The sequence below is a fragment of the Zea mays genome, chromosome 8 (assembly GCF_902167145.1).
Source record: "Zea mays cultivar B73 chromosome 8, Zm-B73-REFERENCE-NAM-5.0, whole genome shotgun sequence".
NCBI classification, from domain to species: domain Eukaryota; kingdom Viridiplantae; phylum Streptophyta; class Magnoliopsida; order Poales; family Poaceae; genus Zea; species Zea mays.
The window spans coordinates 177,219,562-177,242,445 of NC_050103.1; the positions used below are offsets into that span (position 1 = coordinate 177,219,562).

The 22,884-nt window shown below is 40.5% G+C and overlaps 1 protein-coding gene across 1 annotated transcript; it reads right to left on the bottom strand.

Moving 5' to 3' along the window:
• Nucleotides 1–4,877: 4,877 nt before the first annotated feature.
• On the bottom strand, nt 4,878–10,908 carry LOC100282401 (protein held out wings). Its single transcript, NM_001368951.1, has 7 exons — nt 10,519–10,908; nt 10,274–10,362; nt 9,828–9,982; nt 8,507–8,620; nt 8,290–8,406; nt 7,953–8,096; nt 4,878–5,369 (listed from the first exon to the last, which is right to left on the bottom strand). Exons 1-7 carry the CDS (start codon nt 10,614–10,616, stop codon nt 5,238–5,240), a joined length of 849 nt encoding a protein of 282 aa, NP_001355880.1. The 5' UTR covers nt 10,617–10,908; the 3' UTR covers nt 4,878–5,237.
• Between the last annotated feature and the right edge of the window lie 11,976 nt (nt 10,909–22,884).

Here is a 22,884-nt window from a genome sequence, read left to right on the forward strand (position 1 = left end):
CCCCCGCCGCGACAACAGCTATTTTCTCTCTCCCTCACCCTGTGCTCGATGTGCCACGGGGGTTTTCTGGTGATGGGCAGGGACGGTGGTCGGGTTTTATAAGTAGTCCGCGAGGATCGAGTCCATGGGGCCGCGAGTTCCACGGCGAGGAGGTCGGCAGGAGGCAGTTGCGCTAAGCTCGCAGGGTTGTTACGAGCAGCGGCCATATCCTTGACTGTGGAGAAGAGAAGTCCGACGCTTGAGCCCCACATGTCATTGGCGTGGATTTTGGGTGGGCTGTTGGCAAAGTTACTGCCAGATGGGACCCGGCCGTCAGTGTGGCCACGCGCGCACACAGGATGGTGGACAGGGCCGACGCGAGGTGGTAAGTGCAGATGGGCCGAAAAAGGATCCGCAGGCCCAACAGCGAGTTATGATCTGTTCTTTTTTTATTTCTTTTCCCAAATTTTCAAATTCCTATTTCAAACATAAACTTGATTCGGATTTCAAATTTAAACATCAATTAGGGTGCACAACACGGAATTCCATCATGAAAAGCAATGGTTTTATTGGATTTATATTAATACGTGTTTAACCACATGCTTCAAATATAAGCCACATACACCTATTTTATTTATTTATTTCAAAGAAGTCATGTATTTGAATGTATACTAAACTCAAGGATTTATCCGAAGTTTGATATTTAATACTTATTTATAGGAAGATGTTTGGATAATATTTTTAGCAGGATTTCTTTAGTAAAACTTCTTAAAGTGTTAATTATATAGCTCATGAGAGGAACACTCCTCATCATTTTATTATTTATTTGTTTTGGTTCTTTGGCTAGCTTACTTCCTTTTTATTGAACATTCAAAAGCATGAGAAATCCAAAAAGGTTTCAAAAATTCTAGAACACTCTCATAGATATTTTTATTTCTTTAGTTTATTATTTTAGGATATTTTTTTCTTCTACCAATTTTTAGGTCTTACACGTTTGAATCCTTTCAGTGTTGTCACAAAAAGTCAAGCTCGGATGGTCCGCCAACCCAGGTCGGACGGTCTGAGACCTGTCAACTTGAAACGCCACAGCACTGACCAAGTTAAAATACATGGGTGGACTATCCATCCAACATGACCGGACGGTCCACCTTGGGGAGTAAGTACTGCCCGGGCCAAAGCCTTAGACGGTCCGTGGTACAAGAGCCCAAAAACACACAGTACCTGCCCAAATCCATTTTGGCTCTTACGGACGGTCCGCACAAGGACACAGAGACATGTGCGGTTGCAGACTCCTCTGGAAAGATCGCGGACGATCCGGCCTCCTGGACCGGACAGTCCGCCGACCCCAGAACTCAGTCATTTTATAAATGTGCTTTACAAAAGATTTTAACTCTCGAAAAATGAAGCGCTATCAATCCTCATTCAAATGCAACTCTATATGCTCTATGAGGCACTAAGTTTTACACCGATCAAAGTCATTGACCCTTCTTAATAGTATGGCTATCTAGCCTACTAATCCAGTCAATTTCTTCTCTAAACTCCCGATGACCGGCAAAAGCAAAACCTATGTTATACCTTTGCATTCATTTAATCCACAACCAATGGTTATAAGTCTCCAAGACTTTTCTGTCCTCTGTGGTCCAACCTGCATTCTTATTTCTCCAAGAACTCTTAGTCCACAAGTAGTTGTCATTAATTACTAAAACACCACTAAGTGGCCTAGATGATTCACAATCTCTCCCTTTTTGGTAATTGATGACAACACTACATATTTCATACGGAGTAGATTCGGTTTTTCAAATCTTCCTTACACACTAGGTATAAGAAGGAATTGAGATGAGTTTCGAGTGACTTATCTTGATTTAAAGTTCCACCTAAAATTTTGATAAGTTAGGGCAGAAACTCAAAGTGTAGGAATAGCTCCCCCTACATGTGTGCATGATACATCTAGTTGAAAATTTCACACATAATATATCGGAGTTTTGGCGGAGATCTTCCTACAACCATGGTTATCGACGTATATAAGTATAATAATATAAATCATAAGCGCAACAAATGTAATCACTCCTCAATTAACCATTCACAAGATACTTCGAACTAATAGAACCATAAGAAGTTAACAACATAGTACATAGTTCGAATACAGACAAATAACATTTGTTCATAATCAGTACAGAAAATGCATGAAACATTGGCATAATAAACATGCACATGCAACAAATGCCCGCATGAATTCCCCGTGATTGTAAAACCTTCCATCTTCATCTCTCTCCCCCTTTGGCATCAATTGCCATAAAAGAGGGGTCTCACTGAGCACCCGACAGAGGATACATATACATGTTGTAATAGTGAGAGTTAAAGCTATCAAATATGGAGGTGAATTGGTTGAAATCATTTTGAAGTTGTTGATGCGTCTCATCAAGAGTATGGATGCTGTCACTACTGGACAAAGTCTCAAACTGACTGGACAGAGCACCCATATTGTACTGAAATCTATGTTGCATGTTGTTCATTCTGCTCATGATGGGATCATGAATAATATCCTAAATACGAGAGCGAAGATCATCAAACTACTCTGTGGGCGACGCCCGAGGCTAATGAACAGTATCATGAACAATATCCTAAAGCAAATGTAATCACTCTTCGATTAACCATGATCATGACTCGCCCGAGGCCAACTCCAGGTGGGAGACGCAGTTCCGATTCGCCAGAGGCCAACCTCGGCGGGAGACGCGGTTCCGATTTGCCCGAGGCCAACCTCTGCGGGAGACGTGGTTCCAATTCGCTCGAGCACAGCCACGACTCGCCCAAGCGCATCTCCGACTCGCCCAAGAGCATCTCGGGTGACTGTCCGGTGAGGCCCAGACTGGCCCAAGTTTGGCCAAACTTAGCCAAACTTCTTCACTCCATTTTGACTCGACTTGAGAAGTTCAATATCACTTAGATGAACATTGTTAGCACTTAAAACAAATGACTAAGTGCTAGAAACATACTTTTATCTTTTTGATTCATACAGGTTTGCAATATGCCAAATTTCAAGCCCAAAACTCCTTTTCTTATTTTCCTCAATCTTTTGGACTTGACTGCTTCAATTTGCTTTCTAAACATATGTGCTCATGCTCATAAGAGGAGAGTTAGTTCATATTAATGTGTTGAGCATTTTATCACCAAAACAACTGAAAATGGTCCAAGGTCATATTTCCCTTTCAGACGCCGCATCCCGACACATGAGCGACGGCATCCCTGTGGCGCGACAGCGGTGGTTACCCGAGGCACGAGCGACGACGGCGGTCTAGGAGGCACGAGCAGCGACGACGTGGCCCCGGAGGCACGAGCTAGCGACGGTGCCCCTTCGTGCGGCAGCGGCGGTTCCTCGAGGAGCGGGCTAAGAGGACGACCTCGAAGGCGCGAGCGGCCAGAGGCTTGTGCGACGGTGGCGATCAAAGGCGCGCGCGACGGTGAAGGTTCCCCGAGCGCGCATGACTGCGACGACCTCATCCAGCATGACTGTGACGGTCTACGAGGGTGGTGGCCACACGAGGCACAGGTGGCTCCGCCAGCGACGACGGTCGCGAGGCGTGGGCTGCGAGGGTAGGTGGTCCGCACGACGGTTCGGGCGTCCTTCAGTGACGGCCTCCTCCAATCCTTTGTTTATGCATGCAACTTTCTATAACGACTTATGTTTTGCGCGATATCAGCATCCAACTTCTGCGTGTATACTGTGGGAACGAAAATGACATTAAAAATTTGTGCGCGTGCAATAAAAACTCCCAAGACTTGCCATAATTTTTGAAGCTGCATAAAAATAGGACCGCGTGCATGCGTCTGGTGGGGGACGCGCCTGAATACATGTTCATGTTGGAGGACGACATATAATCGCGTACATATTTTAAAGTCACTTTATATATATATATATATATATATATATATATATATATATATATATATATATATATATATATATATATATATATATATATATATATATATATATATATATATATATATGCCAACATCAAGAGGTTTTCAACGACTTTTATGTTGGGTCAGTATTTACGTTAATAACTGCCGATTTTTACGCTCAAAATTGAAGGTTTTTACGCTCGAACATGGAGATGCGTCCACAATTGAACCACATGCCAGATTTTTATGTATTGTATCACATTGCATTAATATCTACATTGTGTAACGTAATTAGTATCACTATATATCATACATTGGTTCTAACGAGCCTAACTGTATGGCTGTTAGAGTAAATACGACAATTTTAATACTTTATATAGTAACACTCTTAGTACTTTGTTACAACAGTTTAGTTAATTAATTTCTTATTTTTGGGATTGCTTTGCATTTTGCATCATGCATGGGTTGATGGCCGATTTTTTTTTGTATTTTGGTCTTTTTCGAAAAAATCACATTTAGACCCCTGAACGTTATTTCTGCATTTGATCTCTTTGCTTGGCGCTATAGGCTGTGGCGCCGAGCTAACACATACTCGACGCTACATCCTATGACGTCGAGGTATGTGACCCGCTGGCGGCGAGGGCTGACACGACGCTGATGTGGCACTAACGCCATTGACCTTGGTACTAGCTCGACGCCGAGCTAGGAAGGTCTATGAATCAATCGTTTCCTAGAGGTGCGTCAGACATTTTTTTCTATCTCGACGCCATGGACTATGTCGTCGAGCAAAGAATCCAAAACCAGAAATAAGTCGTTCAAGAGTCTAGACGTGTTTTGTTTGGGAAAAGGGATCAAAATACAAAAAAATGGGGATGATGGGCATGTCCGTCTGTATAATTTTAGAAGTTTTTGATAGTCAAATAAAAATATAAAACTTATCAACAAACAATCCTAAGCATGAACTAGTGCCAGTTACTATTTGAGGCTAAAAATATGAGGCAAATACTATCATAATCAAATATTTCGCGGAGTCAATTTTATAGTCAATCAAAGAGCTCAAAACACTGAAACCTAAGACACCTCTGCACTATCAGCACTAATAGTCGGCGACAAGGAAGCAATAAACGGAATAATCTAAGTACGCAGCCATGGGAGAGGTTTTTTTTTTTTCGTCACTAGTTTACCTCATCCGCAGGTCAATGTCACAGGGGATATCAAAATTCACAAAGCTAGAATGTCACGAATTCCAGCACCTTCACGGGAGCTTGAGCATCAGAGGAGCTATGTATGTCTGTCACGAGGGCAGGACTGACGAAAGAGTTTCTGGGAAGGATCTGAGATGGATCTCCTCCCTGTCACTGTTTTGTGCCACCGTTGCTGAACGGAGAGGCACTGCCGTTCTGATGCGGGCTATCCTCTCGATATACCGAGTTCAACATGGCAAGTTCTCGAAGTTGTTGTCTCTTGACGTTGTCTTGTGACTCATCCTGCATGATAACCCATCAATGGATTGAGATTTTTTTACACACAAGAGATGATGAAAAAAACAGATTGTGCATCTACATGTTCGTCGTCTATCTGTTAAATTGTGGAAGAAGCTATAGAAAATAAATGCAAGTCAGCACAACTGCACATATGCTCTAGGACACTAAGAACACCTCTACATAAAGAGGGCTCTCCAGATGACGTTAACCCGAGGCCCCTCCTCCACACAAAAAAAAAAAATCCTTGTCCTTTCTGTTAGATAGTGAAGCGTGTTAAGTACCAGCTAGACAGTTATATAGTGTTCAATCATACTGATGCTAAAATCCTTTCTGTTAGAGTGTTTATGTACTAGTCCTTATCTATGGCCCATTAGGGTTCCCTATATTTGTACCCTTGTCCTCTATGGCTGTCAACTAGGGTTTCCAACATGGTATCTCAGCCTTAGGTTTTTTCCTTTCTCTCATCCTCTCCTCCCTACAGCCGCCGCCGCCGCCGCCATGGTTGGCCGGCCGTTGGCTCTTCCCCCCTCTCCCTCTCTCCTACCGGGCGGCGCTGGCCGCGCCTCCTCCCTTTGCGTGCGCCTCTCCAGCTAACGACCCGCCTGGCTTGCCCTCATGGCCGCCAGCGTCACGACTTCCTCTCTGACCCCGAGCAACCCTCCTCCACCCACGTCGCCGCCGTTTTCGGCCGGATCCGGCCTCACCGGCGCCCAATCCGCGTCGACCGTGCCTCCACCGCCCACGCCGCCACCGGCTCCGGCCTCGACGGCGCCCGACCCGCGTCGGCCGCTCCTCCTCCGCCCGCTTCCCAGGCGGCCGTGTCCGGCCCCGACGACGCTCGGCCTGCCCCTGGCGGCTCCCTCCCCGACGTTGTGGTGCTCTCCCAGGTGTCGGCCGCCGATGGCTCCCCCGACTTCCTCTCCGGCGCGCTCGGCTCTGCCCTCTCCATCCCGGATGTGCTGCCTGATGCAGTCCTGCTCCGTTCCCAGCTGCTGGCGTTGAGTTTTCCCCATGGCTTGCTCGGAATGACCCCACCTATGACGGTTGGGGCCCACATGCGTGACTACCCACCACCGACGACCGTCTACAGCCAGTCGTCCGCCCTCACGTCATCACTGCGCGCTCCTTCGGATGATGCTGCTACCATCCTCGCCGAAATCGGGGTTGCCGTTGCGGCGGCTCGCCAACGGGCCCAGGACGCTGCCCGTGCTCTTGAGCAGGAGCAGGCGCTGGTTGACGCCATCGAGCGCCAGTACGCCGAGACCTACCATCGTCTCGCTGGCAAGGGCGTGTCGGATGGTTCTCGCACGTCCGCTCGTCACAGTGCCGACACCTTCGAGCCCGCGCCCGCCCCAGCCTTGACTCTTCGCGCCTCTCTTCACGCCCAGGCGGCGGCCCTCACGAGCATCTGGGCAACCGTCACCGACGTTCTCGCGCCGGACTCCACTCAGTACTCTCGGTGGCGGGACCAGGTCCTGCAGACCCTCCGCTACTACGCCCTCGCTTCGATCGCGTGGCACCGGTCCTTACCCACATGAAGTCGTTCCCCACTTTTGAGGAGACCCAAGAACAATCTGCTTCTCGAGGAACTTCGCCTCTCCGCCACTCCAACCATCGCTCCAGCCACGTCGCTCTACAGCGTGCCTCGGGCTGCCCCCTCGGACTCCGGGGGGGGGGGGTTCCTCTTCACAGCACTCCGGCCCCGCCGCCCTCTGGAGCTCCACGTCAGGCTACTGGCTCCGAGGGGGTCACGGTCGCAAGGGTGGATGCGGTGGGGGTGGCTCTCCGGGTGGTTCTGAGTGGCCATCCTTCTACAACCTGTGGACCGGCACCATTCACATGTGGCCCGGGCCGTCCGCGGGTGCCTCGGCCCCTCGCCCCATCACCTCTCAGTAGGCCTTCTTCTCCGTTGCACCTCCGGTGGCGCCCTCGACTCCTCCCTAACCTCAGCAAGGGCTCCTGCCGCTCCCAGGGCCTCCGGCCCAGCCCATGTGGGGGCCCTGGGCCAATGGGTGGGACGCGCAATCTTTGGCCAGCTCCTTCTCCACGATTACCGTCGCAACCCACTTAGCAGCATCCTTGCTAACTCAGCTAAATGATGATGCCAGTGACGTTGGTCGCACCCAACCGCCATCCTCCACAAACCGTGGTGGATGACACTACCACCACATCATCATCCCACAATCATAATACCCTTGGGGCAACCACCCTGACCTTCACTTTAGCCTCGACATACACAACCCCCCCAACCTAAAACTCAAACTAAAAATGCCAATCACAAAACCTAAACCTAACAAGAGTACCATCCATCGATCGAGCATAATCACAGAACCACGGCCATCAATGGATCTAGAGGTTTGTCTCGTTCTTAGTTTCCTACTTCACCCCCTTTCATCATTCCATTTGTGCAAAATCTTCTCTTCAATAGGGCAAGTTGATCAATATTTTTATGAAATTGCAAAAAAAAACATTGCCGAACTTAATAATGGCCCATTTCTTTGACCTTTCCTAAAAGGATGGATTACGCTAATGAATTGCAGAGTGAGGAGTAGATAAAGGTAGAGGGTTAGACAATCATATGTATACCACTGGTTTCAGCAACTCCTCCAGTATCTCCTGTGCTTGTGCCAGTCTGGCATCAATAACATCAGCAGGTAATTCAGCCTCGATCAAGATATGTGTTGGATCGCCCAAGTGTTCATAGCCAGGCCTTCCCTTGAGCTGTTCCTCCTACAGGAAACAAACAGAATGGCATGTCAGCGTTGTTTGCTAGTCCCAGGAAGTGGAGTATGAGATCTTAAGATAAATATCAGTTGGTTACAAGAAAATTTTAGCCTATAATGACCACTTATGATTCAATGTAAAAAGGCACAAACAACTGTATGAAGAATCAGCTTATGAAAATGAGTGAGAACTTATTTACTTTCACAGGATCTTTTACGGAGCCCTTCCCTCTGATGAAAACACGGCAACCTGTAGTAGCTTCAACTCTCTTTAGCGAGTGTCCCCTTGGCCCAAGCAGACGGCCAATGAAGTTAAACTGCATATATCTCAGGTATAATTAATAAATAAAAAATATAAATTGATAGTAGTAACCAACTAATCATCACTTCGTGAGAAGCAGGAAAGAACGAACATACATTGGGGTAAGCATCTGTTGGAACTTCCAATCGCACAATCTTCTTGACAATGTAGGAGGAATGGTTCTGTACAGCACCTTGCCAGCCCATGGCTCCCCTAGGTAAACCATTTCTCTGGAAAGCCATAGTATAAAAATAGAATTGTAAGTTAAGCTTGCTTCATTGAAGATAAAATTGATAAACAGTGAAGCAATTAATCAGTATGCGAGCAAAAAAAAAAAACTGCAAAACAAAGAGTAGTTGAAAGTACTATTGTCTTCTCAATATGAAAATAAGTGATTTAAAAGTATCCTGCATATTTCCATCTTTTTTGGTACAACTGATGCCTTCGAATGAAGAAAAAAAAAGTACTATTTTATAAGCATTCAACATACAAAATTAGCTTTTAATATACTCTTCCATGAAGCTTCAGAGGAGAACAATCATTCAACATGAAACCAGATTGACTTTTCAAGAACTGTAAGATTTAGGCTTCAGAATGGAAAAGAAAAGAGCAAAGATTGGATCCTTTGGCGTGAGGCTAGTTTCACAACTACTCTTATGAGCCAAGTGCAAAATATTTTTCAGAAACTAGGTAAATAACATAGCAGGTGGTGTTAAGATCTATTGGATACAGAGAAGATCTTGTAGGTTGTAACTTGTAACAATCAAAGGGAAGAAAACTTGCTTGATCCATCTTCACAATGTCTACTAAAATGAATCCAATGCATTGAGCAAAACAAATGAACCTATTTGTTCAATTCAAAACTTAAACATATGGAATGAAATACTAATTATGTGATATACTTGGAGCGTTCCAATCAACTCAAGCTTTCTTTTAAGATTTCACTATAAAGGGTCAGTCAAACTTTAAGCTTAGAATATTTGATGTAGTTTTCTAATAGGCAAGGGTCGACCTCTCTATTAATGTATGTACTCCAGCTCAGTATATAATTTCTGATCATTTTGGGTCTCATGCATGCATTTTTTAGCATGCTATAAAGGTAGCTTGTTTATCCCATTGACACATCTTGACATCCACAAACCACCCATGAACAGCTATATTATCCAAAGAGTGGTTTGACAAACACGTTAAAGACAAGATCATATGAGTATTTAGTATATCCTACTAAAGGTACAACAAAGTCGGCTTTGCCGTTATTGAAAAAAAAATAACAACAAAATGTGAAAACTATATTTGCGTTTCTACTTCAATATCAGGCAACCTACACATTGTGTAACATCAATTTTCCATAATGAATTCTGTAGCGCACAGTTCGGAGGTATCAAGTAAATGAATGAACTGAAATGGCAAAACAATTTTAGTAGCTAGTACAGATACCTCAGGATGCATCTCATTCCAAGGACCAAAACTGTTTCCACAGAAATTAGGCACCCGGGGCAATGGATGCATATGGTTTGGACTTGCAATTGGTGGCGACCTCTCATTTCCTCTGAGTCCAAAGTTAGAAAGCAGGTTTGATATTCTCCGTATCTCTGCACACATTATTGTTTGCAATCAGCATAACATTGTCATAAGACTAAATACCTATTATTGATAAATCTCTAGCATTTTTAGCACCAGACCAATCATATTTTGTACCAAGATACCGTGGGACCTCTCCGTACAGGTGGTCCCACGTTAAAACAATGTGCCATGTATGAACAAAGTGAATTAAAAGGTTACTCTTTCACCAATCACCATAGACAGAGCCCGTACATGAACAGAGCATATGAACTACAGAATCTGAGCAAGATTGCTATAAATAAAGCTAAAAATTATCTCACCTTGATTCAACAGCATGCCGCAGATTGGGAGCACCTGCACGAAGGGCCCGAGCTTCTGTTGCTCCTGCAACAAGTCATCCAGATACTGACTGCGCCGCCGCAATCCAATCGAATCAACACAGAAAAAAAAAAGACACGATTAAAACCACGATACAAGAAGTCAAGAACAACAAGAACAGGGGAACAGGTTACAGCAAAAAAAAAACCAGTATATTTCAAGGATCCAAACGGAGTGCCCGTCTTACATGGCAATGTCGGGTGATGCAGGGGGCCTCACAATCGGCATCGGGGACATCGCCCTAGCCGGAGAGAAGCATTTGTCCGTGGCCATCAGCGCCTGCATGGCGGCGGGTTGGACTGGGGTTGGATTAAGCTGCTACCAATGAAGAGAGGCGACGGCAGCGGACGAAGGAAGATGTGATTGCGTTTTCCTTAGATTTTTGTCGTGTTTTATCTTCTTTTCTGCTGTGCGGTAAAATCAGGGGAGGAGGATTCCAGCAATCGCGCATACGAGATGTCAAAATCGGGCGCTTCCTCCGGGTGTTTCTTCCGCTGGCTGCCCTCCTTTTTACCTTCTTCGTAGGGTTTATAGGGGCGATAAGGTGGAGTAGGTTTTTGGCAGCCGTCGCCGGTTGGTGGAACCTTTTTTTCTTCTACGTTCCCCGGTTTGGCGCATGGGGTTTTAGGGAAAAAATTTGTTATTTTACAGCTCTCGCTTTTGGCTATATGTTAGAATTTGTATCTATCATTTATAGATCTGATGGCAAATTAAAATTACAAATGGCTCGATTTTAGGGATGTATTGAGATTTGACACATGTCCGTATGTACTTATAGGATATGTAAATTGAATCGTATATAAAGTACATAAATTGATAAATTGGATCGACTCTTTATCTCTATCTCTACTACTTTAAAAGCATGTTTGGTAGGGCCTTAATTAAAAAAAATTCAGCTTTAGTTTTCCAGCTTCACTATAAAATAACTCCAATAAATTGTTGTTGTGGGTTCGATGAGTGTTTGACTTGTACATGGACTTCAACTTCAGCAATACAATTGATTTATGTGAGTTTCTCTGAGTTTTCTTGATTACACTTGATGATTAGTTGTTGTCATAAGAGAACATAAACGATATGTTGTATAACCAATGATATGATGGGTAATTTTCGTACAAATTCATGATAAGGTATGAAAACAATGTTTTTAAAGCACTCTTTGAGGAGCTTCATGAATTTTATGAAGTTGATCTCTAGTTTCATTTTTTCAAAGCTATAACTCCTGAAGCTATACCTACTTGGATGGAATAAGAGGAGCTAAAATGAACCCTAAAAACTTGAATTGAAGCCCTCTCAAACAGACCATAAAACACCAGTTTTGTGTGTCACATATGAAGTGTGTAAGTCTGTTTCTCTCCTCTGCTTACCCCCTAACAATGGGCTCAATAAGTTATTACACCACAGATGGACCATGAGATATCAGCCAAACTCAACACGACAGCAAACCACATGCAGCACCACCTCGCTAGTTGAATGAGGACGAGCGACTAAACGAGTTATAAAAAAAAGGAGCCGAGCTTCTTTTAAACTCGTACTTTTCTCAACATTTCGACTAAGATAAAATGTAATATTTATTCTTATTAGTTTAATATCTATTTTGTGGATCATATGTTCACTTCAAAATTAATTTGATTTTTTATGGTCATCAATTGTATGTCGTCGCAGCGCACGTTTATTATACTAGTTCCACTATATAATCCATCATTTTAAACTTTGCAAAACCCACCTAACCAATCATTCCTACACCCATAACCTCCACTAAATTCACCAAACAAATTGCACCTAGACTTAACACACTATCAAAATCAATGGTTCAGATCACTAGAGAACCCTTCTCCCTTACTCAAATTCAATAAGACAATATTATTTTGGATCATTTCTCATCCATCCATCCCATGGCCCTGCCACCCCAACCTTGCCCTACCCCTCCCCTGAGTCCCGTCGCCCCCTTCCCCTTTCTCACATCGTAGCCGACATCGTCAACTCCTCCCCTCGCGTCGCCGCCACTGTTGATCTATCCCCGGGATCGTAGCGTTAGCACGAGCTATGTGATAATCCTTTCTAAATTTATAGGAATATTCCATCAATTTAAACTTTGCAAAATTCACCCAACCAAATCACCCCCACACCCATAACTTCCACTAAATACACCAAACAAATTGTACCAAGACTTCACACACCATCAAAACCAACGGTTCAGATTGCTGGATAACTCTCTTTCCTTTACTCACTCAAATTCAAGGGACAATATTATTTGGATCATTCCTCATTCCTCCTTCTCCTCTCTCCCCCGCCACCCTAGTCTCCCCATCCCCCAAAAGCCCTCTCCTCCTCATTCTCGTCACCACCTCCGCCGTCAACCCCTACCTAGGATCGTGGCGTTAGCACGAGTTATATGCTATAGTTCTTTTAAATTTATAGGAATAGAGATTCTAATAAACAAATATCATCTAACATACTTTAATTTATTTTTAATTATAGTTATTTTTATTGTAGATTTTTCGTTAGTCCAATATAGAAAGCGACGACGGCTCTACAGAATGCATGTATAAAGATAGAAAGACCGATTTTTTTAAAAAATAACTCTTTAAACTATGATTTAAAGAATAAGATTTAGAAAGACTCTTGAAGATAGTAGTAATAACATCTAATTAAGTCAATCTCGAATATGTTTTCATCCCAACATATTTATACCATGAAAGTATTGTTATCACAAAATACACCTTTTCATTTGTGCTAAGTATTGTCATATATGCATTTGGAGTAAAATGCATCAACGGTCCTTAAACTTGACATGTAGTGTCACTTAGGCCCAAACTTAGAAAATAAGGAAAACTAGTCCTTGAACTATGTCGACTCGCGCAAAATTGTCCAAAAATGGATTTGCTCAAACCAGATGCAGATGTGGCCTACCACGCTAAAGGACACTAATGAAAGTTCAGAGACTCAAGTGATATAGCATACTAAGTTTAAGGACCTAAGTGACATAGCATGTCAAGTTCGGAGACTGAGCATACAAGGTGGTACCTGACAGGTGTGGGGTGACTCCAACATGGCATGTCGGTCGCCATCTGCTTTGAGCAAATCCAATTTTGGACAATTTTGCACACGCCGACAAAGTTCAAGGACCTTTTTTGCTTTTCTAACTTCGGGGCCTAAGTGACATAACGTGCCAAATTTAAGGACCATTGGTGCATTTTACTCTATGTATTTGCATATGTCCACTTGAAAGTGCATTAATCCCTTTGTGAGTTTTGGTGATTTGGATAACAACACATTTAAAGGTCTAACAAGTTTGCTAAGTGTTGAACAGGAAATTCAGTATGATGAACATACTTGAATAGTGTATAATGATCAGTGAACAAGGTTCAACACAAGGTCAAATAACCAGTGAGACAATGCAAATGGATATAATATGGTCTCTATATTGGTTTGAATATATGGACAAGTCCTGATAAATCACTATGCATAAATATGATCATAATAGAGGTTGAAGTGATTAAGAGGATTGGTCAAGCCAAAGTGAATAAGATATGAGGAATCGTGAATTGGCTTGACCATATTACTATTAGTCCATATATGAATATATGAGAATCAAACTAGAGCTTGATTGATCTTAGCAGTTATATCTAGATGACATTCAAGCAAGGTTCACAATATTGAAGAAATGATTCTCTCAATGGATGCTCAATAGGATGTGACTCAAGAATAGATTGATAGGGTGAAGATAGCAAGGAAAGGGCTTCGAGGAACTAAGCGAAGGTGAAGGCCAAGCGACGGCTTGTAGACCGAGGTACCATGGCTAAGGTGAAGAAGAGAGTACTTGCACTAAGTCGATGAACTAATCAGCTATGAAGAGTTACAACATGTTGATGCATCAGTAAGGTGACTTGAAGCCATGATTTGAACTCATATATGGTGAAATGGCACAAGTCACAGGCTCTATTTGTGTTTGCTTCAAAAGGTGAGACAAGGATGTTTGTGATCCTTATGAAGCAACACCATGGAGAAATCACACTTGAGACACCAATGACTCAAGGAGTTTACTTAATTATATTTTATTTAACTTGAGTATAGGAATCGTCGTACTATCAAGGGGGATTCAAAAAGAAGGTTGGTGTTGATACTAAAGCTCAAAATCCTTGATCTAAAACTTCCATTTTACCCTGGTTTCACTTTGTTTTTCTCAAAATCTGTGCAATAGTTCAAAAACCGGTTCAACCGGACCTAAAACCGGTTCAACCGGTTTCTACACTGTTCCCCTCTGTCACTGCCAGTCTGTCAGTCAGTCCTGTCAGAAAAAGTCATGTGCAGATTTTTGGAAAACCGGTTGAACCGAATTTTGAATCCGGTTCAACCGAATTTGAAACCGGTTGAACCGAATTTTGAATCTGGTTCAACCGAATTTGAAACCGGTTGAACCGAATTTGAAACCGGTTCAACCGAATCTGAGTCCGGTCCAGTCTCCGGCTGAGTCCGCCAGTGAACCGAAAACCGACTGGTGGAATCCGGTTCAACCGAATTTGAAACCGGTTCAACCGAATTTCAGTCAGATTTCCCCAACGGCCACCAGCTTTTGGGAGCACCTTTATATACACCTCCCACACTCTTCCCCACAGTAGAGCACGCACAAAACTCCATTTCTAACCTGAGAAACACCTCTCACTCTCTCTCACACACCTCTTGCCTCTCCCATTTCAAATCTTTGGAGAGAAATCTTTGAGTGAGATTGAAGAGCTGCGATTTTGGTGCTTCATCTCTAAATCCTTCTTGCTCTTCTTGATTCGAGCTTTGGTACTACATCGAGTTCTTTGTGGATTCATTACTCTTGGAGCTTCTAGCTCCTAGACGACTAGGTGTCTCTTGTGAGTCTCCAAATCTTGTGGAAGATCACAAGAAAGTTTGTATTACCCGCTCGTTTGAGCAAAGATTATTGTGTGGGCTTGACCTTTGTGGTCGGCAAAGGGAGGATTAGGGTTGAAAGAGACCCGGCTCTTTGTGGGCGCCTCAACGAGGAAGTAGGGCACCTTGGTGGTGTGACCGAACCTCGGGATAAATCTTGTGTCTCTTGTGTTCTTGTTCATTGTGCTTATACGTGTTCTTCGTTCTCTCACTATTGCGTGGAAGATTTGTTTATATATATTTGGTGTCTGGATTTTGAGAAGTGCCCTTCTCAGATCTACTATTTTGAACCCTGTGGATCAACTAGAACATCTCATTTCCAAAGTTAACTGGGTGAATTTCGAGATCAATTCAGTTTTACTCAGTTTGCTTCTAGTTCTTGTTGAAAAAGTTTTAACTTGCCTATTCACCCCCCCTCTAGGCAACTTTCAATTGGTATCAGAGCCTAATCCTCGTTCTAACGCTTAACCGCGTGAGGAAAGATCATGTCGGGGGGACTAAGAAATGAAAGTGCTTCTAAGCTTGAAAAAGTTGAGGTTGCCTCGACTTCATCTTTTGTTGCAGATGTTGATCCTAGGGCAATAGACCTTGCCATAAGAATCGCCGAAAGGATGTTCCTCAAAATGAAGGAAGATGAGGTGAAGAACAAAATTGAAGAAGAAAATGATCGATGGAGACCAAATGACGAATCCACCTCTTCACAAGGTTCGTCTTTCAAATCCACTTCTCATATGTGCTTTATTGCTAATGGGAGTGACAGTGAAAGCGAAAGTGAGGATGAGGAGGAGCAAGAAAGTGATAGTGAAGATGAGGATGATCTTCAACAATTCTTCGCTCAGCTAAGCAAGAAACATCGGATGAGCTTGCTCAAACTCATGAAAAGAGCGGAAGAACAAAAAGAAATGCTTCATAAGCAAGAAGACTTCCTCATCAGAAAAATTGAAGACTTAGAGAAGTTGACCAAAGAGCATGAGAAGCTAAAGTGCTCTCATGATGATTTGGTCCAAAGGTATGAAGATATTTCAATTGAGCAAATTAAAGTTGTTAATCATTCATCATATATTGCTCAATTAGAAAATAAAAATGCTATGTTCAAGAACATGATAGAAAGGCTAAATATTGAAAATCTAGCTTTGCAAGAAAAACATGATATGCTTGTGTGCTCTCATAATAAATTTATGGATTCACATATCATGTTAGAAATGGCTCATGAGGTTGTGTTAACTAATTTGAAATCATACCAACCTCACATATGCACATGTACTCAAGTAGAAACTATATTATCATGTGCTAACAAATGTTGCTCTCAAGAAAGCCAATCTTCCATTGAGCTAGAAATTTCAGGAATTAGTGATATTTCTATGACACAAGAAAATAAAGAGCTCAAGGAAGAAGTTGGAAGGCTAAGAAGGAGCTTAACTCTTTTGAAGGGAAAGTGTCATGCTCAACCTTCTCAAGATAACCGTGATAATATGGTGAAAAAGCTTGAGAAGGGGACAACCGTAGCATGCACAAAACCCCTTCAAAAGAATACCAAGCTTTCCAAGAAGGGCATGAGCAAAATCTATGGTGAGAAAATTAATGCTCATATGATTTGCTCTAACAATGTACCTATGTGCTTCGACAAAGAAAGATCAAAGAGAAGCGATAGGAGGTGCTATGGATGCAAGGAGAAGGGCCATGAAATTGATTCATGCCCCCACATGAAGAATCAAGACCTTGCACGATCAAGAAAGATGACCATCAAAAAGGATGAAAGCAAAAGGCAAATGCATTGCAAGGACAAGCATCACATTTGCTACAACTGCCGTGAAAAAGGTCATATATTCAAGGTTTGTCCAAAGGGTAAAACTCCTAAGCCTAACTTGTCAATACATTCAAATATGCTTAGGAGACCCAAATTTGACTCTTGTGCTAGAAAGGTGATGAGTTCACCACATTCTAGGACCAAGGCTATTTGGGTGCCTAAGTCCTTATTGGCTAACCTTGATAGACCTATCATGAGATGGGTACCAAAATGTACTTAATAAGTTTTGCAGGTACCCAGAGATGATATGAAGCCTTGGGGGTGCTTGAGCGGTTTAACTCAATTCTTATCTCAAGCTATCAATCTTACATTGTCTATCCTTTAAGATTGACCCAAAGATGAATTGAGTTGTTATATCACTAACTTCATATTCATCTCTAGCAAGAACTTGTGTTGTAGGGGATAAGGATTAACCTTTGTGGGAATCAAGCAAAAGGCCTACAACCAAGTGATATCCAAAGGATGGTAACAATTAATTCTTAAGTGCACATTGCTTTTTAATTGTATATTCCTTTGTGTCTTTTGTAGCCACATAGGAAAAATGAAGCACTTGAGAATGAACTTAAGAGATTTTACCTTGCTTTGGAAAGGATCTAATTATATGGTAGATTGCAAGTTCATATTTTTATATTGTGACAATCTACATGCTTTAAATTGATTATATGTACCTTGTGGCATATTTCAAATTAATTATCGTGTTATTGCCATGACCTAGACATAAAGAGGATTATCCCATGTTCTTAAATGAATAGAGTGCTAAGTAAGAAATTCAAATTCTTATAGCACTTACCAAATGGGGAATTCTCTATATGACTAGAGTTGTGAGACTAATGTTTCTATCTAAGTGTTTATGTAGTCTCACAACATGAGAATGTGTTTCCCAAATGGAGTGTGCCATTCAACATTCAAAGAAGATCGAACCAATACTATGTGATGTATTCATTCTTGTTTAAATTGGTTTTGAGTCTTCTACATTAATCACTCACCATGCTATGAATTAAACTTGCCATGTGAACTTAATTAAATAATCATGCTACTTTCATCTTTTTTACAATTGATGTTATGCATGATGCTTGTAAGGGTAATTTAGTTCATATCATGAGGTTTCCTTGTTTTAGTAACCTTCTTGTCATTCATATACTAGAGGTTGTTAAATAGGAAATTATCGCTTGTGTTACTAATACAATCTCTTTTAAGATATTTCATTGAAATTCATAAGTAGAGATTGTGCTCTTTCAATTGGTAAAATCACAAGCTTTAAAGGTTAATCTTCACCTAAAAGAAAGATTAGGAATGCTCAAGGCAAAGGTATGGAACAAATTGCTTCAATTGGTAGTTGATCAATAGTAGTTCCTTCCAAGTGGCATTCTTTCAATTGGTAATAATATATTCTATGGAAAGGAATGTCAATATGAAGGTTAAATTCCTTTTGTCTTAAATTTATAAATTAGTGCAAATTGTGAATTCACTGCTCCATGTGCATTAACTTAAAAGGAATTTAATTTATGCCTTTACGCCACATAAATGATGATTTGTTTGCCATTCATATATATATATATATATATCATCATTCATTAAACACTTCCTTGTACTACTAATATCTCTTTTCAAAGTGTTCTATCGTCTAGTTTTAAAAGGAAAAGAGATAACAAAGAAGGAAGTCTCCACAAATGATGAAAAGAAGAATACTAAGGTGACACCACCACAGATAGTAAGATCTATCAAATTGGTATAACAAATGGTATGTTCTTTATGGTGGTAAGTATTCTTAGGCATAAGTTAATTCATTGCAAATTTGTCATGCCTTGACCATGATATGTAATGTACTCCTCATGAGACTCTTAACTGAATTGAAAGTGCATGTGGTAAGTCATTCAAATACTTGATGCACATATCTAGTGGGAGAACATTATATATCTTGTGTCGTAGAGAATAAGTTTCCCTTGAGTAAGCTATACTAAGACAATCCAAAATGGTAAATTTGTATCTCATTCATATGGATTGTAATCTTTGTTTTTTTAATAGCTACTCTTGATGCAGTTTAAAATTCCCTTATAGTTAAATCTAAAAGTGCATAAGAATCTTTTTTGTTGATATTCATCTCATACATATGCACTAACATGGATATGATTTTTAAACTGTAAAAGGTACAATTAGTGATCCATACTCTCTAAATTTTGGAAACCCATATTTTGATATCTTAGAAATATACTTCAATCGGTATCCATATGCTTCACATTGAATTGGATCACTAAGTTGTAAATTACATGCATAACTTGTCTTTATGATATGAATGCTTGTGCAATTAACCTTAATAAGCTAGGTGCACCCAAGGTCAAGCTAGGTTCATCATCAAGAAGGCAACACAATGATGTATCAAGAAAAGGAGAAAAAGCTCCTATTCTTAACTCTAGCTTTTATCTATGTGATTAAATATTGACTTGAAACCATGTAAGATGGTTGTCAACTATATGTGGGTGCCTACACAAAGAGAAATGTTACAATAAGGATTGTGTGGGTACTCAAGGCTCTTACTACTAATCTCAAAGGACCCAATTCAAATTGGGTACCAAGCTATGCAGCTTAAACTTGTTTTGCAGGATCACGCCTTCAATGGATCAAGTTGGGTGCTCGATAATGAATGTATAAATCATATTTGGAGATAGTAGCAAGGGTGGTAACAACTGAACCTGAAGTGCATATTATTTTCAAATCTTATCCTTTTTTGTGACTTATGTAGCCACTAAGGAAAAAGAATCACTTGAGGATATACATCAGTTGTTGATTATGAAATAAAGGTCTAATTGGAAGATGAATGAATATTATCATATGGTGAACAATCCAAAATTATGTGACGTATTCTCTATCTAGTTAATTTGGATTTGATTCTTCTTTATTAGACACTCACCATAATATGGATTAAGTCAGCCCTTTAGACTTCATTGAATAACCATGCATATTATCCATGTCATTCAAAATATATTGTGCATGAGGGCTCAAGGGAAATTTAGTCCATATTATGATATTTCTCTATTTTAGCAACTTGCTTGCCTTCCACATATAAAGGGTTGTTAAATAAGAAACTAGTGCTTGTGCTACTAATGTCATCTCTTGTGTTGAGTTTATCCATAGAAAATCTATGTTGAGAGATGGTGCTTGTTTTAAATTGGATAAATCACAAGCTTAAAGGATACTATTCAACTAAAGTAAGAAGAAGTTGATAAGAGGCCAAGGTATGAAAACTTCCTATCCTTCAGTTGTTTTAGTATTCTATCCTTAGTGGGATGTACCACAATATAGGTTAAATTCATTGCATTATAAAATGTTCAATAGTGCATATAACTTTGACATCAACTATATGTGTGCACTAATTTAAAGGAATTTAGTCTATCCTTTTGGGTTTCAAGAATGATGGTTCATTTTCATCCACATATAAGGAGCATCATTTGTGAAACCTTCCCATGTGTTTTTAATGTTCTCTTTTCTAAGTGTTTGAATAAGGTCCTTCCAAGTGCTTTCAAGATGGATTCAAAATCTACGGATATAAGAGTCTTGGTTATTTCAATCATTGAGTTTCAATGGGTCTCATATCATGTATGATTGAACCATGCCAAGATGAATGAAGTTCAAGATTGCCTGGTTGGATGAAATCATAAAGAAACAAGAAATCATAGTGATTCAAGAAGGGAGTTACACTTTTTGTCAACCAAATAATGAAGATGTAGTGACATATTTAAATGATATCCTTCATTATGAGGTTTGAGGTTCATATTAGCATGCTTTACCCTTTAGAATTTCAATTGATATACTTTCAGTTCTTAAACTTTGAATTGGTTTGATTTTCATCATCTATGTAAAGCATGTTATGTTAAACCAAGATATAGCGCAAACTTCACCTTTAACCTCGTATTGTTGATGTGCATGAGTGTACTTTGTGTACTCTTGCATGCACAAATTGAGGAAGAGTTTAGCCTATATCTTGTGAGGCTAATGATTTCTTCAAGTTCATGTTTTATAGTCTCACACCTTGGAGAACATCAAATGAGGATGAGTGGTTCCAAGGAAATGATCAGATATTTACCACATGTCACCCCATGGATTAGTTCTATTGGGGAACAATATGTGTTCTCTAGCATAAATTCAATTGTTTCAAATATATTATGCCCTGGCCAAGATATATGATGAACCCCTCTAAGAATCTTAATTGAATCAAGTGCATGTTACAAGTAATTCGAGTACTTGATGCACACATTTAGGGGGAGCTCATTCTATATCTTGTGTCCTTAAAGACTAACATTTTCTTTTAGTGAATTTGTGTAATTCTTTGAAGAGAATGAGTTTCTCTTGATCATTTAAAAAGGATAAGTTTTTCTTTGAAATGTCAAGCCTATCAAAAGCTAAGATAGAAATTCATGATTATAATAAAGACCATATGGCATGGAACAAAGGTGTGTCACTCCATGAACTATTGTATTACATTTGTGTATCTAGGCTCTTACAAGTTAGTGTATGCATGTATATGCAATATCTTAAGTCACATCATAAGGTTGCACTTGAATCTTGGCTTAAAATATTGCATATCATGTCTATTAGTATACCGTTTGATTATGAGTAATTCCTTAAATTGGTGCAATTTTCATACTTTATTTGTACCAAGGTTCAAATTGTAGAACTTAATCCCCTGGCCTCACAAGTCCAAGTGCATAAAGTAAAACAAGTATTCATCACTTGTATGCACACATTTAGGGGGGAGAATGGTCTATAATTTGAATCTTTGAGACTAACTTCATTTTCAAGTCTATTATGTGTGTAGTATCAAATTAGAAAGGAATCTTCAAGCAAAGACAATCGCTTCCACTGCACATTTTGATGGGTATCAAAGATTCTTTGCTCCAATAAATGTATCTTCTATATATTTCATAAGAGAATGAGTTTCTCTTATATATGCTACTCCAACGTCATCTAAAATTGGTAAATATGTATCACATCTTTTTGGATTACAAATATCTGAAGTAGCATAGCTTATAGATTCTCCTGTCTAGAACTTAATTGATTAAATAGTGCACATGTTTCTTATGTTGCATGATTATGTTTAATTGATACTCATTTTATGCCAATGGTACTTTAAATTACAAATAAGTACTCTCAACTGGTATCAATTGAATTCATATATATGTGCGCTCTAAAATTTGAGGAGAACTTAGTGTAATATGCAATTAGTGATATGTTTATCTATCAAATTAAATCAATTGGTGTTTTTTCAATTGATATTCTCGTGAATGATCACTAGTTGTATAATCCATACTTGTGCAATTTTCATGTTGCCTCTTGTTATGATAAGAAAATGCTAGGTGACATCTAGACTCCAGGTATCAAGATTTATCTTTCAATTAGTATGCCAATATTCATTTGATATCTTGGACCTATGTCAAAATTATACCAACAAGAGCTTGCAAATGAATTGTAAATCCAACACAAGTTTTGAACTCCCCTTGAAAAGGTAAAATGCAAAGGTACATCACTTCATGTCACTTATCCATTACCTTTGTGCCATCTAAGGACCCTCTTCATGATAGTGTGTTCAAATCTTGCTTAATCATAATTTCTACCCTTTATATTCTTTGTATCCTTTTTGGAGATTTATGACAAAGGGGGAGAAATTTTGCATTAAAGCTTGCCTTTAGTCTTATGTAACTAAGTGTTAGAAGGCTTTAAAAAGGGGAGAAATAATTAAAAAAAGAAAGTCATAAGAAAAATAAGATGTAGAAAGTTGATGAGTGCATACTATGTCATGAGCATCACGTTTATTTTATGACACACTGCACCCTATGAATAGTATGATATAAG